The 17,888-nt window shown below is 46.6% G+C and overlaps 1 protein-coding gene and 1 long non-coding RNA gene across 7 annotated transcripts in view; one reads left to right on the forward strand and one right to left on the reverse strand.

Moving 5' to 3' along the window:
• Positions 1–17,888, reverse strand: part of BICD2 (BICD cargo adaptor 2) — a 119,364-nt gene that overhangs the window by 73,059 nt on the left and 28,417 nt on the right. For 3 of the 6 annotated variants that reach the window (XM_414332.7, XM_040646760.2, XM_004944558.4), the window contains exon 1: positions 3,237–3,672. The exons of the other annotated variants lie outside the window; for them this stretch is intronic. In XM_414332.7, the coding sequence (XP_414332.4) occupies positions 3,237–3,476 (240 nt within the window). In that variant the 5' untranslated portion in view covers positions 3,477–3,672. Of the gene's footprint in view, positions 1–3,236; positions 3,673–17,888 lie in introns of those variants that run through there. 6 annotated transcript variants of the gene reach the window in all.
• LOC121106675 lies at positions 2,732–17,705 on the forward strand. Its single transcript, XR_005839455.2, has 2 exons — positions 2,732–4,718; positions 4,784–17,705. It is a non-coding gene; the product is annotated as an uncharacterized LOC121106675 (long non-coding RNA).

Genomic DNA, 17,888 nt, shown 5'->3' on the forward strand with positions numbered 1-17,888 from the left:
CATTATTACAGAAATAAATAATTCATAACATAACCATGTCCCCGCATTCTGAGGGATTTAAATGCAAGTCTACCATCACCAGTACTGCATAACCATCTAATTTGAAAGTAGCTTTGGACAGCAGCCAGTTTCATATCTAACCAAATAGTTAGCTGTAAATCTAACTGGCATCTCAAAAGCAACTCAAAAGTACTAAGCAAAGCAAGCATATAAGCTCTTTCTCAAGCTAACCTTCCAAGCCACATTGTCCTACAAACCACCAGGATGCCAATAAATGAATTCCCATCACTCCTGTGAGCTTCAGCATACGAAGAGCTGATCCTATGTACCTTCTCTTTGAGTACAGCAACCTTGGCTCAGGCAGGTAGGCAGCCCTATAATTTACACAATTAGCATCCTCATAGACAAAGGCTCACAGGATGATTTCTTAACTGAACACATCCTACAGAAACAACTCTTTATTGCTTCATCTCCTAGAGGGGACAAATAACAACCAAAACCATTGACATACAATGTGATGTAGTATTTCACTGAGAGTCAGTAACTGATTTCTCTAAATTGGGGGGAAAAAACAATGTATTTCTAAACCATAATGCTTAGTAAGGTTTGAAATCAATTTCATTTCACAAAAATAAGTGTGGGACTGAAATAACTAGCAAGTTTACCTGGGAAGAGAGTTTCTACTTCAGTCTAGGTATCTCAAATAGAAACAATAGAAGGAACGTGGCACAATTACCCTGAGAGGTACAAGATGCAAGGCAGCATGTGAACAGACAGAAGGACAAATTTGGGGAAAAGTCTACAATTCTCCAAGGACTCCAACTGAAGAGTTTGGTGAGGTGGAAGGACAGGACAGCCCCCCACTGTCACCAGGATGATCTGAATGGCAAATATTGTGTACATGCAGGTGCGTTTGCAAAACAGGGTCCAGCTCTAAGGATGGCATGTACACTCATCAAAGAGATAAACCTGTGGAGGTTACAGCTAGGAAATTCTGCCACAACCACAGATAGAGAGGCACAAGGGAGAAGCTGGCTGGAAAGTTGTGCAAGATCTGACAGCTGCAGCAGAAAAGCCTGTACTTTCAGCAGCCTCTAGTAGAAAGTTCCCACGCTCAGAGCCCATTTACCTATGGTAAGAACAGGGCTGCGATATGGGATGTTTCATAACATTAAACAAATTAAAGTATATCCAAATTTACAACACCAAGCAAGACAGGAAATTTTGCTGTGTGTATATGCATAACGTGGCTTTCTGCTATTGATGTCTCTAGATGTAGCGGAGAGGAACAGAACAAGATTTAAGGAGACTGCAATGTCTGTATTTTAAAGGGCTGTATGAAGTCCCAGTTAAGAAGCAAGAGACAGAAAGCACCCCTCTTCCTGACAGCAATTCCCCTGCCTTCCCCAGGAGCAACTTCATGCAACCTAACTAAGGTGCAACCCCTTCCAACTGCAGCTTGCTATATGTCAAGTCCTGTGTGCAAAGTGCCTCTCAATGTGCCTGGGAAAAGCAAGAAGTTATATAAACAGCAAAGATAAACTCCTCCTTTGACAACATGCCTCATGCATCTGCTGAAGGTTTACACGTTCTAATGAAGACCAGATTCCTCCCCAGCATCACAAGAAAGCGAGAGAAGCAATGTTTTGCCCTGTGTAGTATGACTAGTAGAGTCCTCAGATTGTTCCCAGAATTGTTTGCCTCCCAGGTTTTGACTTAATTACAACAGGACATGCACACACAAAGCAAATCCTCCAGAATACTAAAAGCAAAAAGAATGAATCATTGCTCATCCTGCCATTTTCTTTCTTTTTTTTTTTTTTTTTTGTTCTTCCCAAATCTCTTCAAGCCTCTGAAATGTCGTAGCTCTAAAAGAACAAGCAGCAGCTGCCTTCCAGCCATTTCCCACCTGAAGAACTAAATTCATGAGGCCCACAGCCAACCAAGGGAGTGAGGTGTCACCTGTGACTGAGCCACGTCAGCATCACCCCACATTCAGGCTCCAGCTCAGTCACATCAGTCTCCTCACCTCCCCCAGTGCCATGTTGCCCCATCCCACCTACCAATGGCTTCACTGATTTTCCTCCCCCTTTAGCACAACTCTATCACTGCCTAAAAACTGCTTCTGACTCCCTTATTTTTCACATAGCACCTCTACTTCCAAGGGCTGATGATGCCAACACATTTGTTCCTCCCAGTATTTGTACTGCCAGAAACAAGTCAGTTCCAAGTGGCATTAGCCAGAGAACCAGAACCATGAGTTGGAAGGGACCTCTAAGGGTCATCTAATCCAACTCCTCTGCAATGCATAGGGAGGTTCAGCCTGCATTTGGTTAGTAAGAGTACAGACATTTAATTCAAAATAATTAACCTCCTCTGCTAATGCTTATTTTGCTTTTGTTATGTTAAGCAGAGTCCATCAGACACACAGGATGCAGGAAGTGAGGGCGTTCACAGGTTCAGCTGAATTGGTACAAATCCATTTGTATTTACTTTCCCTTTGACACAGCATATTTTGATGTTACTTCAAATCCATACCCGACCGACACGAGTGACATCAAAGACCGACAGCACTCGGATCACATTGGCCAAATACAACCACACGCGTTCACATTTTATGCGGTATCAGATCTTTTGCAAACAAGGCAAGGCCTACATCAGCTCAAAAGCAGCGCGTGGTTTGCCTGCATAGAAACAGTCACCAAAATAACCGGAGCAGGGGCAGCCAAGTGAGTCCCACGGGATGCGCTGCATGGGCACGGAGCGGCCCCTCACAGGGAGCACCCAGCGGGTGCCTGCGGGTCCGCACACGGCACAGCCACCCCCGGCACGGGCTCTCCTTGAGGCGGCGAAGATCTTGTGTAAGAGAAACGTGTGCGTCAGGAGACCTGACAAAACACAGCACCTCCACCGCCAGCGAGACAAAAACCAGCCAACACGGAAGATGCGTGAACCGAAGCCCACCGTATTTCGGCGGGGGCACAAATTAAGCCGTCCCCAGACGAAAGGCAGGTACGCTGCAACCGCTCTCCGCCCTGCCAGGCGGCAGCCGGCCCGCACCGAGCCCCGACCCCCCCCGGCCCTCCGCCGCTCGCTGCGGGGCACGGCCGGCACCGGGTCCTGAGGGAGCGGAGCCCACCGCTTCCCTCCCGCAGCCCCCGGAAGAGGCGGGGAGCCCTCCTCCCCAGCCAGCCTTCAGGTGAAGGCCCCGGGCTCCGAGCAGCCGCCGGCCTCACCTCCTTCAGCTGCTCCATCTCGGCGCGGATGGTCTCATACTCCAGCTCCAGCTCCTCGTACTGCTGCTTCAGCTGCTGCTTCTCCTCCAACACGGCCAGCCCGTACTCCGCCGCCTGGATCTTCTCGCGGGTGGTCTCGCCCAGCTCCTGGAAGAGCCGCTTGATCTCGCTCCGCAGCCACTCGGGCTCCGACTCCATCACCAGCCGGGAGTACTCCTCCTCCTCCATGCCCAGCGACATGTCGGCGGCGGGGGCACCGCAGCCGGCGGGCGGAAAGGCGAACGCGCGGCCCGTCCCCCGCTCCTAGCAGCGCCGCGGCCCGCGGTCGGCCACGGCCCCCCCTCCGCCGGCAGAGCCCGCTCGGGCGGCCATCCACGGGCGCAGCGCTGCGCTGCGGAGCGCCCCTCGCACCGCGCCGCCGCCGCGAAACTCGCCCTGAGCGCCGACCGCAGTGAAATCATTCAAAGGGAACGGCCGGCCCGGCGCCGCGCGGCGCGCTGGGGGCTGTAGTCCGCACGCGCCGCCGCCCCGCGGGGAGCGCCGCCCGCAGGACTACGTCCCCCACAGTGCACCGCGGCGGCACCGCCCGCGGGGAGGGGCGGTGGAGGCGGCGGGGCAGAGCGGAGAGGAGCAGAGCGGCCCTCTGCCGGGCTCGGTGCGTATGGAATGGAGCGAGCGCCGGGGCTGAAGTCAGCGACGGGAAACCGAGCGACAAAAACAGAAGGTCTCGGCGGCGTGCGGTACAGGAAGGCGCCCAGAGCTCAGGAGCAGCCGCGCTCAGCGGGTCTCGCAGAGCGGAGCGCTTCACGGAACCGCTGCCAGAGAGAGAACCCTGCGCGGAGCCGCCCCCGGGGCTGCAGCGCCGGCAGCGGGCGTGGGGGAGGGCAGAGCCGGGCCTGGGGCTTCGGGCACGCTTCCATGTCTGACGCCGTTTTGTCAGACCGCCCCTCGGCGCCGTCTGCCACACGGCAGCGCGTCCGGAACGTTGGTGGGAAGATTCAGCCTCTGCTGCAGTCCCACCAACGTCCACCTCTGATATCGTGGGCCAACGTCATAGAATAAGAGGCGTTACTTTCAGAGCAGCCCTCGCATTTTAGACTTCTATCAAAGATCAGTAGTTAATGGTTGCTTTGCAGTTGCAGCAACACTCGTGCTACAAAAGACTAAACGCAGCCATTAGCAGCCCAGCCCACCAGCAGCAGTACCACAGATGAAACCTAATCACTACAAGCACAAGAGTGGCAGAAAATTCACCACCACACGTATGTATGTCCCTGGTGCCTGGCTGCTCGCTTGCAAGCACTTGCGAGATGGGTGGAGGTCAGCAGGCTTCAAAAGCAGTTGAAAACAAAAAGACAGTTCCTTCTTAAAGGAGATCCAATAGCAGGCAGTGCTGGGACACGATCGCGGACACCATGGTGTGGTTCCAGCTTGCCAGAATGAAGGTACAGCGGGCAGCACTCAGCATCGAAAGCATGCAAGGTGAGCATGAAAAATGCTGATGCCTGACATGCACAGGAGACCTACATGATCTTGTTTGTTTACAGGGTTTCACATCTGCAGAGCAGTTGGTCCATCAAGGAGTTCTCTATCCACCAACAGGAGAAAAAAGCACCATGCTCCCCAGCATTAGAAAGAGCTTGGCCAGTGTGGCAAGGGAAGTGATTCCACCCCTCTGCTTTGCCCCAGTGAGGCCATGTCTGGAGTACTGGGTCCAGTTCTGGGCTCCCCAGGCCAAGAAAGACAGGGAACTGATGAGAGAGTCCAACGGAGGGCCACAGAGATGATGTGGGGCCTGGAGCATCTCCCGTATGAGGAAAGGCTGAGAGAGCTGGGGCAGTTCAGCCCAGAGAAGAGAAGGCTGAAGGGGGAATCTTATCAATGCATATAATTATGTAGAGAGCAGGAGTGAAGTGGATGGGGCCAGATTCTTTTTGGTGGTGCCCAATTCTTTGTGGTGGTGCCCAGCAACAGGAGAAGGGGCAATGGGCACAAACACAGGAAGCTCTATACAAACACAAGGAAGAACTTCTCTTGAAGAATAACAGCACTGGCACAAGGCTGCCCAGAGAAGTTGTACAGTCTCCTTCTCTGAATGTACTCAAAACCTGCCTGGATGGTTACCTGTGCAACCTACTGTAGGGAACTGCTGGAGCGGGGGGTTGGACTCAGTGACCTCCAGAGATCTCTTCCAACCCCTGCAATTCTGTGATCACTCTGAGAAGAGCACATCTGAGGGACAAGATGCTCATGCAGCACAAGACTACTTGACAGAAGTAGTGGGAAGTATTGTGTCAAGTTCAGCTGGCACAAATAGATGTGAGGCAGTAACACCTGGGCAACTGCTTGAAAAAGGATTTGCCAAACTGCTAGGAAAAAGCCATCGGCTGTTGCTGCAGGTTATACCACTGCACAAATGGTAGGCAAAGACAGTAGTAGAGTAAGCAGACACAGTAACTGGGATCCTCATTCCTCAGCCATGGGCAGAACTAATTTCAAAAGTGTGCTGAAGGCAGAACTGAGCCAAACACCTCTCTTAGTGGGACCACTGTACATGGGAACAGCTCCATCACGTCAGTGTGAATGGGCCCCACTTTATACCCAGGTGAGGAGCTGCCTGCTTCACCTGGCTGCCCTGCTGCTTCACCCCTTCAGCACAGTTCAGCTTCTTCCAGAGTCAAAAATAATTGGTAGTGAATTGGCAAGCAAATGCCAAACACAATAACAACAATTATATGCTTGAGCACTCCACAAGGTCTAGCACACAAAGTATCACCTTTGTTCATAGCCACAGGGTTTTTTCCATGTGCTTTCAACTTCTGTCTGTGCTCATCATGCTCTGTCCTGGTACACGTGAGCCCTTATCCCTTTAATGATCTGCTCCATGGCTGAATTTTGCTTCTGAGCCACATGAATGCCTCATCTATTTCTCATCATGGCCTTGGCAGCACCTGGAGCTCCTGGTGCCCCATGTGCAGGGATGTATTTAGCCCCAGAGCACTGATGCTACATGCAAACGGTTTCCTGGATCTAAGCAGCAGTTTGATGTTCTCAGCCCATAGCACGTGTGTGAAATTCCTTCACTTGTTTATCTTCAAAATCCCTTGGGAAAGGTTTTGTTTGTTTGTTTTTAATAGCAGCTAAGTATCTAGTTGGCCTTCACAGCCCCATTCTGTGTGACACTGTTGACACGCTCTCTTGTGTCATCTCCTGTCTTCGCAGCAGCCCCCATGGCAGCACTGTCCCCACAGTGGGCAGGCTGGTGGGCACTCCACTGCCTCCAGGGTCTGTCTCACCTCGCCCCTCTGCTTTCCATCTTGCACAGAAACCCGAGGACCTGAGACTGCCTTCTTCTTCTTCTTTTTTTTTTTTTTTTTAAGGAATGTGCTGTGTTGGCAAATTCTGGTATTACACCCCAAAGGGATCCATTAACATCCAGGTAGTTACTTCATAATAAGCTTTGCAGATTTGGATGCAAAGAGGTGCCTCTGACAGGTGTCGTCAGTGGGATAAGGTGTGTCTGATGATGAGAAAAAGTCAGCAGGCAGAGAGGCAGAGTGTCACTGAGGTTCTCTTCAAGTTGGTAACATTTCCTCAGAGTTACTTTTAACTCCCCTATCTGGGTGTCCCCAGGAGTTAAGGTTCTGTAGCCCACACACTGGGAAGCTAAAAAAAATTGGAGAAGTAAATTAACAAAATCCCCTTCTTCCCGATCAAACCATTTTTCCCAAGTGAGAAAAATAGAAGCATTGTCTCTTGCATTCTCCTGCTCCCCGTTTTTAATTATTAGGATGTCTTCTCAAATCTGTAGCATTTTATCATTTTCTTTTGTCTTCCCCTAATCGGTAGCATTGATAATCTCACATGTTCACTAATGATTAGTCCATATTTATAATAAACACTGAGTTTTCTTCTGCCTCATATGTTCTGAGCCCTCACTGTTCTCAGGCTTTACCCTGTAAATCAGGACTCAAACAAGCCCTAGCTTTTTGTCCTCTCCAGAAGCTGAAATTTGTTTGTAACAACTCACTCTTAGGGCATGGGGCTTCAGTTCACATCCTGAACACTGCTGGGCTTACAATTAAATGGTGAGATCTAGCCAGTTTCTGAGATTAATAGAGATAATAGTTCAAACAACTTCACCTGGTAATTCATAGAATCACAGAATTGGTCAGGTTGGAAAAGGCCTTCAAGATCATCAAGTCCAACTGCAACCTAACCACACTACCCTAACAACCCTTCCCTAAACCATGTTGCTGAGCACCACATCCAAACGGTTTTTAAACACATCCAGGGATGGTGACTCAGCCACCTCCCTGGGGAGCCTATTCCAGTGCTTAACCACCCTGTCTGTAAAGAAGTTCTTCCTAATATCCAACCTAAACCTCCCCTGGTGCAACTTGAGGCCATTTCCCCTCGTCCTGTCACCTGTCACCAGTGAGAAGTAAACCCAAGATTTGTTAGTAGGTTTCATGCTTTGTTATTGTTCTAAACTGCTCAAGATGCAAAGGAAAATGTCCGTCAGTAACTGCAAATATCGCTATTTCAAAAGCATTTCTGAACAGCCTAGGAAACAAGAGCGGCTTGTCAAAGCTGAGGCTCTCGTGATCATTCAAGGTAATGATGTAGCATAACAAAAATTTGAAATGACTGAATGAGCACAGCCCGGCCTGTGCCCATAGCCTCCTCTGGGTGCAGCCAGAGGTCACAGCCTATTTCATTGTCAGTTCACTGTCTCTAAACTGCATCTGTGCAAAGACACTGTTGAAGGAAGGCTGTGCAGGAGGCAGGGAAGAGTGGGGATAACCTCTCAGGTTGTTTCCTGAGGTGTGTGATGATCACAGACTATCACACGAGGCTGGTCACAATTCAGCCTGCCCACGAGCTTCGTGTATGGACAAGTAACAAATTACCATTGTCTCCTATTTCTTCCCATTTCCTATTTAAGAAGAAAATAAAATGACTTTAGTGAAAAAGAAAATAGTTCGGGACAGGATCAATGTTTGTGTGAGGTACAGTAATGACCTTTCTTAACCAAAAGACATTTCAAAATAAGAACCTGAAAGTGACTGAAAGCTTCAGATATTCACTGGTAGCTGATAAGCTGGGGAGAAGCAGGTGAGCTGCTGGCAGAAAGCTGCCAGAGGGAATGTCTGCGTGCAAGGAACAAGCAGAGGAATTACAGATGCTTATCGCAAAATGGAATTCTTAGGATGTCTCAGCATCAGGAGAAAAAAATGTGACTTAGCTTTCAACGTTTGACAGAATGCCTTGGCTGGGTGTGGGGAGCACAGGACACACACAGCCCGCTCCCTGACCCAAGTGCTGAGATGCCCATGCCTATCAGTGCTGGCCTTCTGCCAGGAGCTGCAGAGGAGGGACGGCTAGGGGGTCCAAGTAGCAACATGTCTGGCACACCATCTGCCAGGTGTAGCAGGGACCAGATGCTCAAGTTACTTCTTTATTCTGCCATGATGGAACAAGCCAGGGAGGAAGGGAGATTTTTTCCCAAAACGTTTTCCTTTTTCCTCCTTTACTGCAAGCCCGAACCACCCCTCACAACCACCTACAGCTTCTTATGACCATGAGGTGCACCTGTTACTTTTCAGCATTTTTCTTCTTTGCTCTCATTCAATGAGAAAGCCTCTTCCAATGCACAAAGAAGTGCTTAGGTAAACCGGAGCCAAAGACACTCCATGACCACAGATTTTGTCTTTTGGTCCACATGGAGGTGCTGGGAAGCAGTGTGCCTCCAGGGCTGGCTGGGGGCTCATGGCCTGGCAGCTGTACAGGGTGTGTGGAGCTGTTGTTAGGCCAGAACTGCAGGCCTGCCTGCCAAGGCAGCAGTCTGACATGGCTTTCCCAGGCCTGTAGGTCTGTGCAAAGGGCCATGTCAGCCCAAACAACCACGCTCTCTCTTCCCAGCTCACCTGTGGGAAAGGACCATGTTTGTGCTTCACCCCAGTGCCTGTTTGGAGGAAAACATTCCCTTTTAAACCATGTCCGTATGCCTGATTGACAAGCAGTAAATGAGCTGCCACTGCTCCATCTCTTTTGACGAGGTAAACACACCTGCGTTTGGATTTAAGCCAAACCCATTTCATTTTTGATAAATCATCCAGGCACATGTTTAAACTGAAGCAAAACAAGAATCCACACAGCAGTGTACCAGTATAACTACATCAGCAACAAAGAAAAAAACACTGCAGTGTTATTTCTCTTTTCCCCTCCATCTTCATGTTGTAACTTGAAAGGGTCTCAAGTTCTGGAGGCCACTCACAAAGGAGTAATACTGTATGCAGTATGGACTTGGCTGGTACAGATTTGATTTTCTCTGCATAAGAAATATTTCTACTTCTATCAGTGTGAGAAGAGACATTCACTTATTTCTCATAAGCTCTGGAAGGAGACAAGCACAGCCAGAGCTTGCTTTTGGTTGCAGTCAGAAGCAGCAGGAACTTCATTGCAGTTAGTTGAATTACACCAAATTTATGTGCCATGGGTAAAATCAGTGTGTTGGCTCCAGAGCAGGCACAGTGATAACACCAATGGGTCACAGCAGATTTGGTGCTGCTGAAGAGCACCTAAGCCACCCCAGCCTTGCGCTAGAGCCCTAGCTCTGGTATAGGCACCTCCTGCTCCATCAGGAAAAATTTTCCTGAAGAGCTTATCTAGAAAAAAGAGCTATAGGAAGCATTTTTGCCATCAAGTGATTTCTTCACTGCTAGAATATCTTCCTGGCAATGCCAGTTTTCTAACACAGAGCAAGTCGCAGATTACTGCGCCAGAGCCTAAGGATTGCATCAGATCTGCTTTCAATTCAAGACAAGGCTCACGTGAAAGTCACTTTCAACTGTTTCTCTCTACTAAGGGAGAACACTTCTGTGCACCTCGGGCCTCAGCCAGAACTTGATCCACTGTGAATGACTTCGTGTCATTCAGTAAGTGACACACACACTTTAAAGCAGAGCACTTTCCCCCTTTTATCAAAGCTATACTGTAAGTTACATCTCCTGCTGAGACATGTGCCCACTGCACTGCTAGGTAGATAAGCAAGGTGCAAAATGACTGCAGTTCCTTCTCTACTCATTTTGCTTTTTTTCTAAGCACAGCATTCCTCGATACCAAATCTCTAGTTTAGATAAAGGAAAAAGTCTGTGGAGTTAATTGCATTAATTAAAAACCTCATCGACTAAATGGTTCACAGAAAGTCTGAGCTCATTGCCGTTTTCTTCTAAGTATGTTATATAAGCATCAATTACAAGAACATCAAGTTTAAATAAAAATCAGAAGCAAAGTTATTTCATTTTGGACAGAGGAAACAGCTTCTTGGTAGAGGCAGGCAGAGATCACAGCATGCATGGAAATAGCTGTGGCACAGGCAGCTCACTGCCAGCATCACAAAGGAGGCAGGGTGTGATCCAGCACTAAATTAATCAGTGCTTCCAGCACAGAGCTAAGAGTTATGGAACAGGCAGGTAGGTGTTTCGGTTACTTTTTTAATGTTGCTTCCACTTATGTATTTTAGGAATTCACTGACATCTGCTATATATATTTTTTCCATCAATTTCTAATAGCTGGAATTCCACTAGAGCTGTTTTAAATATAACTAACATGTTTTATCCAAGCAATATTTATTATTATGGACAATTTCTGCACCTGCTAATTGAGGCAGGGTTCAAGTTTTTGGAAATATTATTATGTGGATTGAATATTGTAATAATAGGCAGCTATTTGATACATATGGTTAGAAATAAATAGATTTGTACCTTAGTTTTTGTGGGGTTTTTTATGTCTATATTGCTGTGCTCCAGCCTTCAGATAATGCTGCCTTTCTGGAACTGACCAAAACCACCTGCTATCAAAAGGAAAAAAAAAACAATCAGATAAAACCTCAAATTAAAAAAAAAAAAAAAAAAAAGGCAACCCCAGGCAAGTAAAAAACTTCAGACATTTAAAAATTGATAAAGATGACAGCAAAGAGTTGATATGGGCAGCACTGAAACGCCTCAGTGCTCGGTTCAGAGCCCCCGTGGGTGGGTTCAGGAAAACAAGGATGGAGAGCACCAAGTTAGTTGCACCTTGTTAAATGCAACCACATAAACAACTAGACTTTAATGGGATACTATCTGTAGCCATCACAGATTTATACATCTGAATTACAAAGTGGCTTCTGTGTGTCTGCAGAACAGAGGCAGGGGTATGTTCCTGCCCAGTGTGCACACAGGCTTCCTAGAAGGGGGCTGGGTCTGCCTTTACTCAAGTTAGTTGTCCATGTGAATACAGGGCTGTTCTGCCCTCACTGGAGATGTTCCTGGCTGACACCAAGAGTCACTTCCCTTTTACAGAAAAATACTGCTTTTATAAAGCAAGCATGAACCTATATTTACACTGATGGAAAATAATAATAAGGATGTACTTTTATGCACCTCTATGTACATCCTTATGTCCAGAAGTCAAATTCTTTGTCACTGTAAGCATAATTAATCCCACAGAAAGATAAAAGCAGATATGCCACAGACTTTCATAGGAGTCTTTGTGGGAGCAGACAGCTGCATTCATAGCAGCAGCCCCCAGGCTGGCCACTGCTACAGGACTGTCCCCATTTCTTCTGGCAGATGATTAGGGCTCCCCATACGATGCTGAGCTGTCAGTAATACATACAAAGAGAAAACACTGACAGCACAACCTCCATTCATTTGTAGTGAAAGATGGTTTCCTGGGCAAGCTGTCTTGCAAAGACCATGAGTGTGAGAAGGAAAGGTGAATAGCAAGGAAATAAAACAGGAAAACAAGAAACCAATCAGAGTGGGAGAGTTGGGTCCAAACATTCTGCTGCACAATTCATTTGTACCCCCTTCCTTTTGCATCTCCCCCTCCCAGTGGGGCTGCCGTTCCTTCACTTACACGAAACGGAGTCATCAGGGGAGCCACCAGCATCAGATAAAGCAGGCACAGCTACACAGGATTAAAATGGAGCATGTTTAGGTCAAAAGACAACTTAAAAAGGGAATTGGACTTATGCTTTCTCCCTCTGTCAGGAAAGTCTGTGGGCTGGCCAAAGTATAAAGTCACATCTTTAATCATGTCTATCTGGAAGAAGTCTTATATTTGGAGGGAGCTTGAAGCCAGAGACAGCCTAATGGGAGACCACAACCACATAACTGAAACCAGCTATCACCCTGTTACGAAACAAACTCACAGTATTATACAGGTAATGTCACTCTATGTAGCACAAATGAAATAAATGCTAATGGTCCCATACTTGAACAGAATAGCAGCTGTTCTTATGGGTGATAATGAATTCAAATGGTAATCACAGCCCACCATTACAATGAAGCCTGCTAGCGAAGTGTTACTGTAAATAAAAGTCCACATCACATCTGATGCCTGGAATGTAACGAGCATTCTCCTGACTCCATTTAAGCCTACTGACACATAAATATCCCATGTGTGTTCCAAATCTGCCAATAATTATACTTGAAAAAAGATACACCCTATTAGTTCAGGGAAACTAGCTGCACTGTGGTCTTGAGGTCATTGCAGCCATTAGCTTTTAAGAGCACATGATTTATCGGTATCTCATCGATATATTTTGCCCTTGCACCTTCTGTTTCTTACCAGTCTCCCTGAGCTCTCCTTGCTTTCCCAGCCTCCCCTGCTCAGCTCAGCACAAGGGGATCAGGCTGCAGTAGCCACCAGGAAAGTGCATCTTTATCTCAGGCACAGCACAGTGCCACTCAGCACTTCCACATCCATCAGCCTTGTCTTTATCTGTTAGCAACAAATTCTGAACTCCTGCTCCTGTAGACCTTTGTAAGATGAGCAAGTAATCGCACACTGCTTCCCAAAAACACTCTTATGGAAATAAGAGTAATCCAACTGTTTTCATTGGCCAGTTAATTATGTGCTGCTCTGTAACACTGGTGAAATGGCAATACATTCTAGAGTATAATTCAATACAAGGGAAATAAACATGCAGAAAAATAAATAAGCTAATGGGAGTTATCAAATCAGGCTTTAAACACGTCTTTAGGAGCAATGAGAAGTCAGAAATTAGGCCCAAGTTCAGACCAAAGAAAGAAGGGTTTTGGCCAGCAATATCTGTCTCAGACTCCAGCACTGACTGAGAAAACCACGGGCCAACTTCTGCAAACAGTCCTTCATTTGTATCACTTCAAAGATGCTATTCACATGAGTAAAATTCCTTACCTAAGTTGTCTGCAGGATCATGCTTCGTGATAGGAGCCAGTGTGGCTGGAGAAGTGTTTTATATTGCTTTACTATTTTTAGTCCAGTAAAGAAGGGGATACTCTCTCCTAGTGCAACATAACCAGATAAAAGCACATTAACTTGACTTCATCATGGCATATAGCTTACAACTAATGGAGCCTAAAGGAAATTGTATAACCTGGTGTACATTCTTCTATTACATAGCACAGGCAAATGAAGTGTCACTGCTGGACTGACTTTTTATTCTTTGGGTGCTGACTCTGCGCTCCTCAGAGCACATCCTGTATGTTTTTTATATGGTTCATATGTGTAGGAGTTATGCTTCTCCAAGAGCATAAAAGAATCCCTCAAGCCATGTAGGAAATTTGTTTTTGAGAGTGGCCAGTGAGTAGATTTTGTCTTTTGTGGAAAATGTGAGTCAGACCCATGTAAAAAAGCACAGAAAACAAACAATGTGCTAAAAGGAATGCTCGACGTTTGTGTAGCAGCCTTCAGATAAGGTTCACAAAACTACACAATGGTTATCTGAATATTTGATGTAGATAACTACTATTTATATTGCTTGATATCTCTATGGTAGCCATGTAAGAACTATAAAGTATAACACCTTTCACATAGAAGTATACATTAATTTCTGAAGCTGGCTCTGTGTGCTGAGTGCTTTATGTATTGAGTTTCCACCCTAGTGCTGGATGTCCAGTCAATGGCAGCCACCAATCTAGAGTAAATCCAGCAGATATAGACACATGTACCTGCAATGCACTGGGTGTGTGGAATGCACTTGGAGGTTGGCAGGTAGTCACAACTCGCTCAGCTAGAGGAGGTCCAAAAGTCACAATTTCCTCTTCTAACCTCTACAATACACTTTTTTGTTTCAGAAATGAAAAAGAAAAATTGTTTTGTTGAACCTCTCACACCATAAATCCTCTGTTCTCTGTGCTAGTTGGATGACTGTTCTCTGGAGAAGAACAAGTACCTCCTTTCCCTTCTGTACAGCGTAGCACACTCCCTGGGGAAAAAGCTTTTGCAGCCACCACGTATTTGGTCTGGCCTAAACAACCAAACAGTAACTCAAGGTGTTGCCCACCAACAGCTCACTTGTTTGGACACAACCTGGTTATCTGAGGGGAAACCTGGCCAAAGCCACAGCCCCGCTGTGATTTGTGCTGGGTGCCTGGGGCCTGTACAGAAAGAAAGATTTCTAAAGGAGAGGAAGAAATCAGACCTCATGCAGTACCTTTGAAAATCTCTCCCTAAAGGCATAACTCAAAAAGCCATTAATGGGGCAGAGAGTTTTCATTATTCGAAGCATGTTTATTGCATCGCCTTCCCCTGAGGAAAATAGCACCTGCTGTGAAATGGAAGGCAGTTAATGGATTGCAGCAGCAGGAGCTAAATATATTTCCCTCTCTTCCGTAAGTACTGAAGAAAGAAGAAAATGGCCAGAACATGCATTGCCCACAGAGGCGAAGTGCTGCTCCAATTCCTTGGACAATGCATCAGTTTTACAGCTTCTAACAGAGCTTTGCTTGTCGCCAAGTGCAGATGTTGTGCCCGGGGAGAATTATTCCTCCCTAAGTAATGCTGGCCAAAAAAAAACCACCAAACTGCTGCATACAAAGATTGGTGCAGGGGTCAAGGACTTTGATAGGCAGAGGCTCCTGGGGGCACAGGCTGCCCCTCCAGCCTATCCCACAGGTACAAGGGGCAGGGCAGGCTGGAAGGGTATACCTGCAGAGACCATGCCCAGCATCCCACTGGAAGCAAGGCTGCTTCCAGCACTAGGTCAGGTGTTCCATAGCTCAGTCCACCTACACCATGCCTCTCTAGGTAGTATCTCCCACAGTAGCCTCTTTTTTGTTGCCATAGCATGATATCAGAGCATCTGCATCCCTGTTAAAAGCACCCTCAGACAGTATGTTTCATGTCTTCCCCTTGCACTGTGTAGAAAGCTGCCAGCCCACCATGCCGGTCTGGCCCCTAAGGTAAGCAAATCCCACAGCTGTGCACAGCAAACTCTACCCATAAAAAAAAAGGCACTCCAGGCTGGAGGCTCACAACTAGCTTTGCTTCAACATCTCTTGCTAACCAACTCCATGGCCTATTGACCCTTAGGTCAATAGAAAAGAGCAAACAGTAGAAATTTTCTTGAGCCTGGCTCTCTCTCACTGCTCCCTCCTCAAAGCCTCAGAGATGTTGTACAGTTCACTCACCCTTCCCTCTGCTCTGCTTCTATGTGAAGGAGGAAAAGACATGGTGTCTGCCCTTCTGTTATCAAGTTCTCAGGTCTGCGGGTTATTCTTATTCTTGTTTATTTGTTTGTTTTCCTTGGTATTCTATCAGTATTTTTCTTATCTCTTCCTCAGGTCTGAAGAAACAAAGTTTTGGTAGCTTAGCTGAGATTAGCCAGCACGAATAGCTAAGTCCTTAGTCCTTCAGGCTCTTCCCAGGCCCTTGCACTACCAGATTTTTGCCTTCTCTTTTGTTTCTGTACAGTCTCCCTTGAGAAATGGCAAACAGTGTGAATAGTATCAGGCAGGTAAAATGAGGCCCATACAATTTCCATATCTTGCTTTCCACAACCTCTTTCCAGCAGAAGAAAGCCAGGATATCCCCTAACGGAGCTGCACAGCTGTGGTTATTATCCTGACACTGCAACATAAGCAAAGCAAACAAAAGTAATGCTTAAGTGACAATGCAAGAAAGAAACTGGAGACTGGATTCCTCACCAAAGCCACTGGAAGGTAAGGCAAAGCCAGGAGGATTCCTACTTTTAGAACATTCATAGAATTTTTTAACAAACCAGTACATGCAGGACCTGTAATTAGATATCCCAAATTCCTGTGCTGACTTAGAAGATAATAACCGATTTGCAGGGAGAGATGCTTGCATGTATTGCCTTTGGAAAAGATCTGAGACTGAATCATGAGCATCTTCATCCTTGAAGCCAATGTTGCTCTGAAGGAAACACTGAAGGGTGAAGTAGAAGAAGTCATTTCACAGCTTTGATTAAAAATATTAAACTCACACCTTTTATATGTAGCACTAGGATAAAATACAAAGTTGGGAACATAAACTGTGTCTGTGACATAGCCCTAACGCTTCCTGTGCGCCCTTATTCTCCACGCACATAAGACATTGGTAGGGTGGATTGAAGAGTGTTTGTGTGCTTCTGCAAAGAAACTGATAGACCGACAGCTCCAAGCTCCCCGCAGGATCTGTGCTAGCTATGGACTGCTAGGTCTGCACATCACCAGTACAGACTTTTCTGTGCCTGCTTGGACAGACTGAAACTTCCACCTTTCTCCTAATGATAAAATAAAGAGTGAAAGAATAGAAATATTTTCAATGGTTTTTCCTCCCAGTTCTGCAGCAGGCTCTAGATAAAGTGCGATTTCCCAATGAGAACTGGGGTGAGAAATAAGAAAGTCAATTAAAAGACAGATTTCTGTGGTACCTTGGAGAAATGTTAATGAGACTTTGGTACCTCGGCCTCCTCTTCCCCTGGCTTCAAGACACTGCACTCTACTAAATTATTTACAGCTTATGTAAACTAAGAATGAGTGGAGCCAGAGTGTTTTGAGAAGCAGATGCTGAGGTTGCCCTTTCCTCCTTCTCCACTCCTGGCAGATATATTATGTTCACAGCGAGATGATCCTGTGCAGCTATACTTGTGGGGTTGAATTTCTCTCCTGTTCAGCTTTCTCCTGCCATTCCCTCACCCTGTTTGCCTTTCCTTCCTCTTATGAGAACACCATCCAGTAAACCTTGAGCAGGCCCTGCCTCACCTTGAGATTAAATGCTAGCAGCTGACCACAGCCTCCTTTACTAGAGCTTTGTCATCAAAGCTCTTTGTTCGATTCCTGCCCTCATTCTTTCTCCTGCATGTTTACATTCCTCATGTTCCCACTTCAAGCGCTTCACCGCATGACCCCTGCTTTGTACCATACCTAGTATACATACATTTCTCAGAGCACACCTTTTTTTTACAGGTTTTCAGTCTCCCTCTCACTGGTTCTGCAGGAGCAGTTGTGCAAGCAGTGTTACACACCCCAGCATGCCTTCCTGCTGGATCACCACAGCACCATAAAATTTATAAATCAATCCTCAGTGCTTCATCTGGGAAGCACAGGAGAACTGAGCCATAAGCAGTCAGACCTTTCACACTGTGCATATGAATGTATGAATGAGGTCATGTTTTCAAGGCTTCTACACTCCTGAGAGGTGGTTGCCCCTCCATGTGACACAGCGGCCTCTTCTCAATTTTCACTCTACCTTCTCTTTTCATTACAGAAGGAAAAGAGAGGCAAAAAACCACTGCGTTGCACTTGATATGATAGAGATGCTCACAGAGCAACTGCAGTTTCTGTCTCTCCCACATCTGTCAGCCTCAGGGTCATCCAAAATATGGGAACATGC

Source organism: Gallus gallus, chromosome 12 (genome assembly GCF_016699485.2).
Source record: "Gallus gallus isolate bGalGal1 chromosome 12, bGalGal1.mat.broiler.GRCg7b, whole genome shotgun sequence".
Lineage (NCBI taxonomy): Eukaryota > Metazoa > Chordata > Aves > Galliformes > Phasianidae > Gallus > Gallus gallus.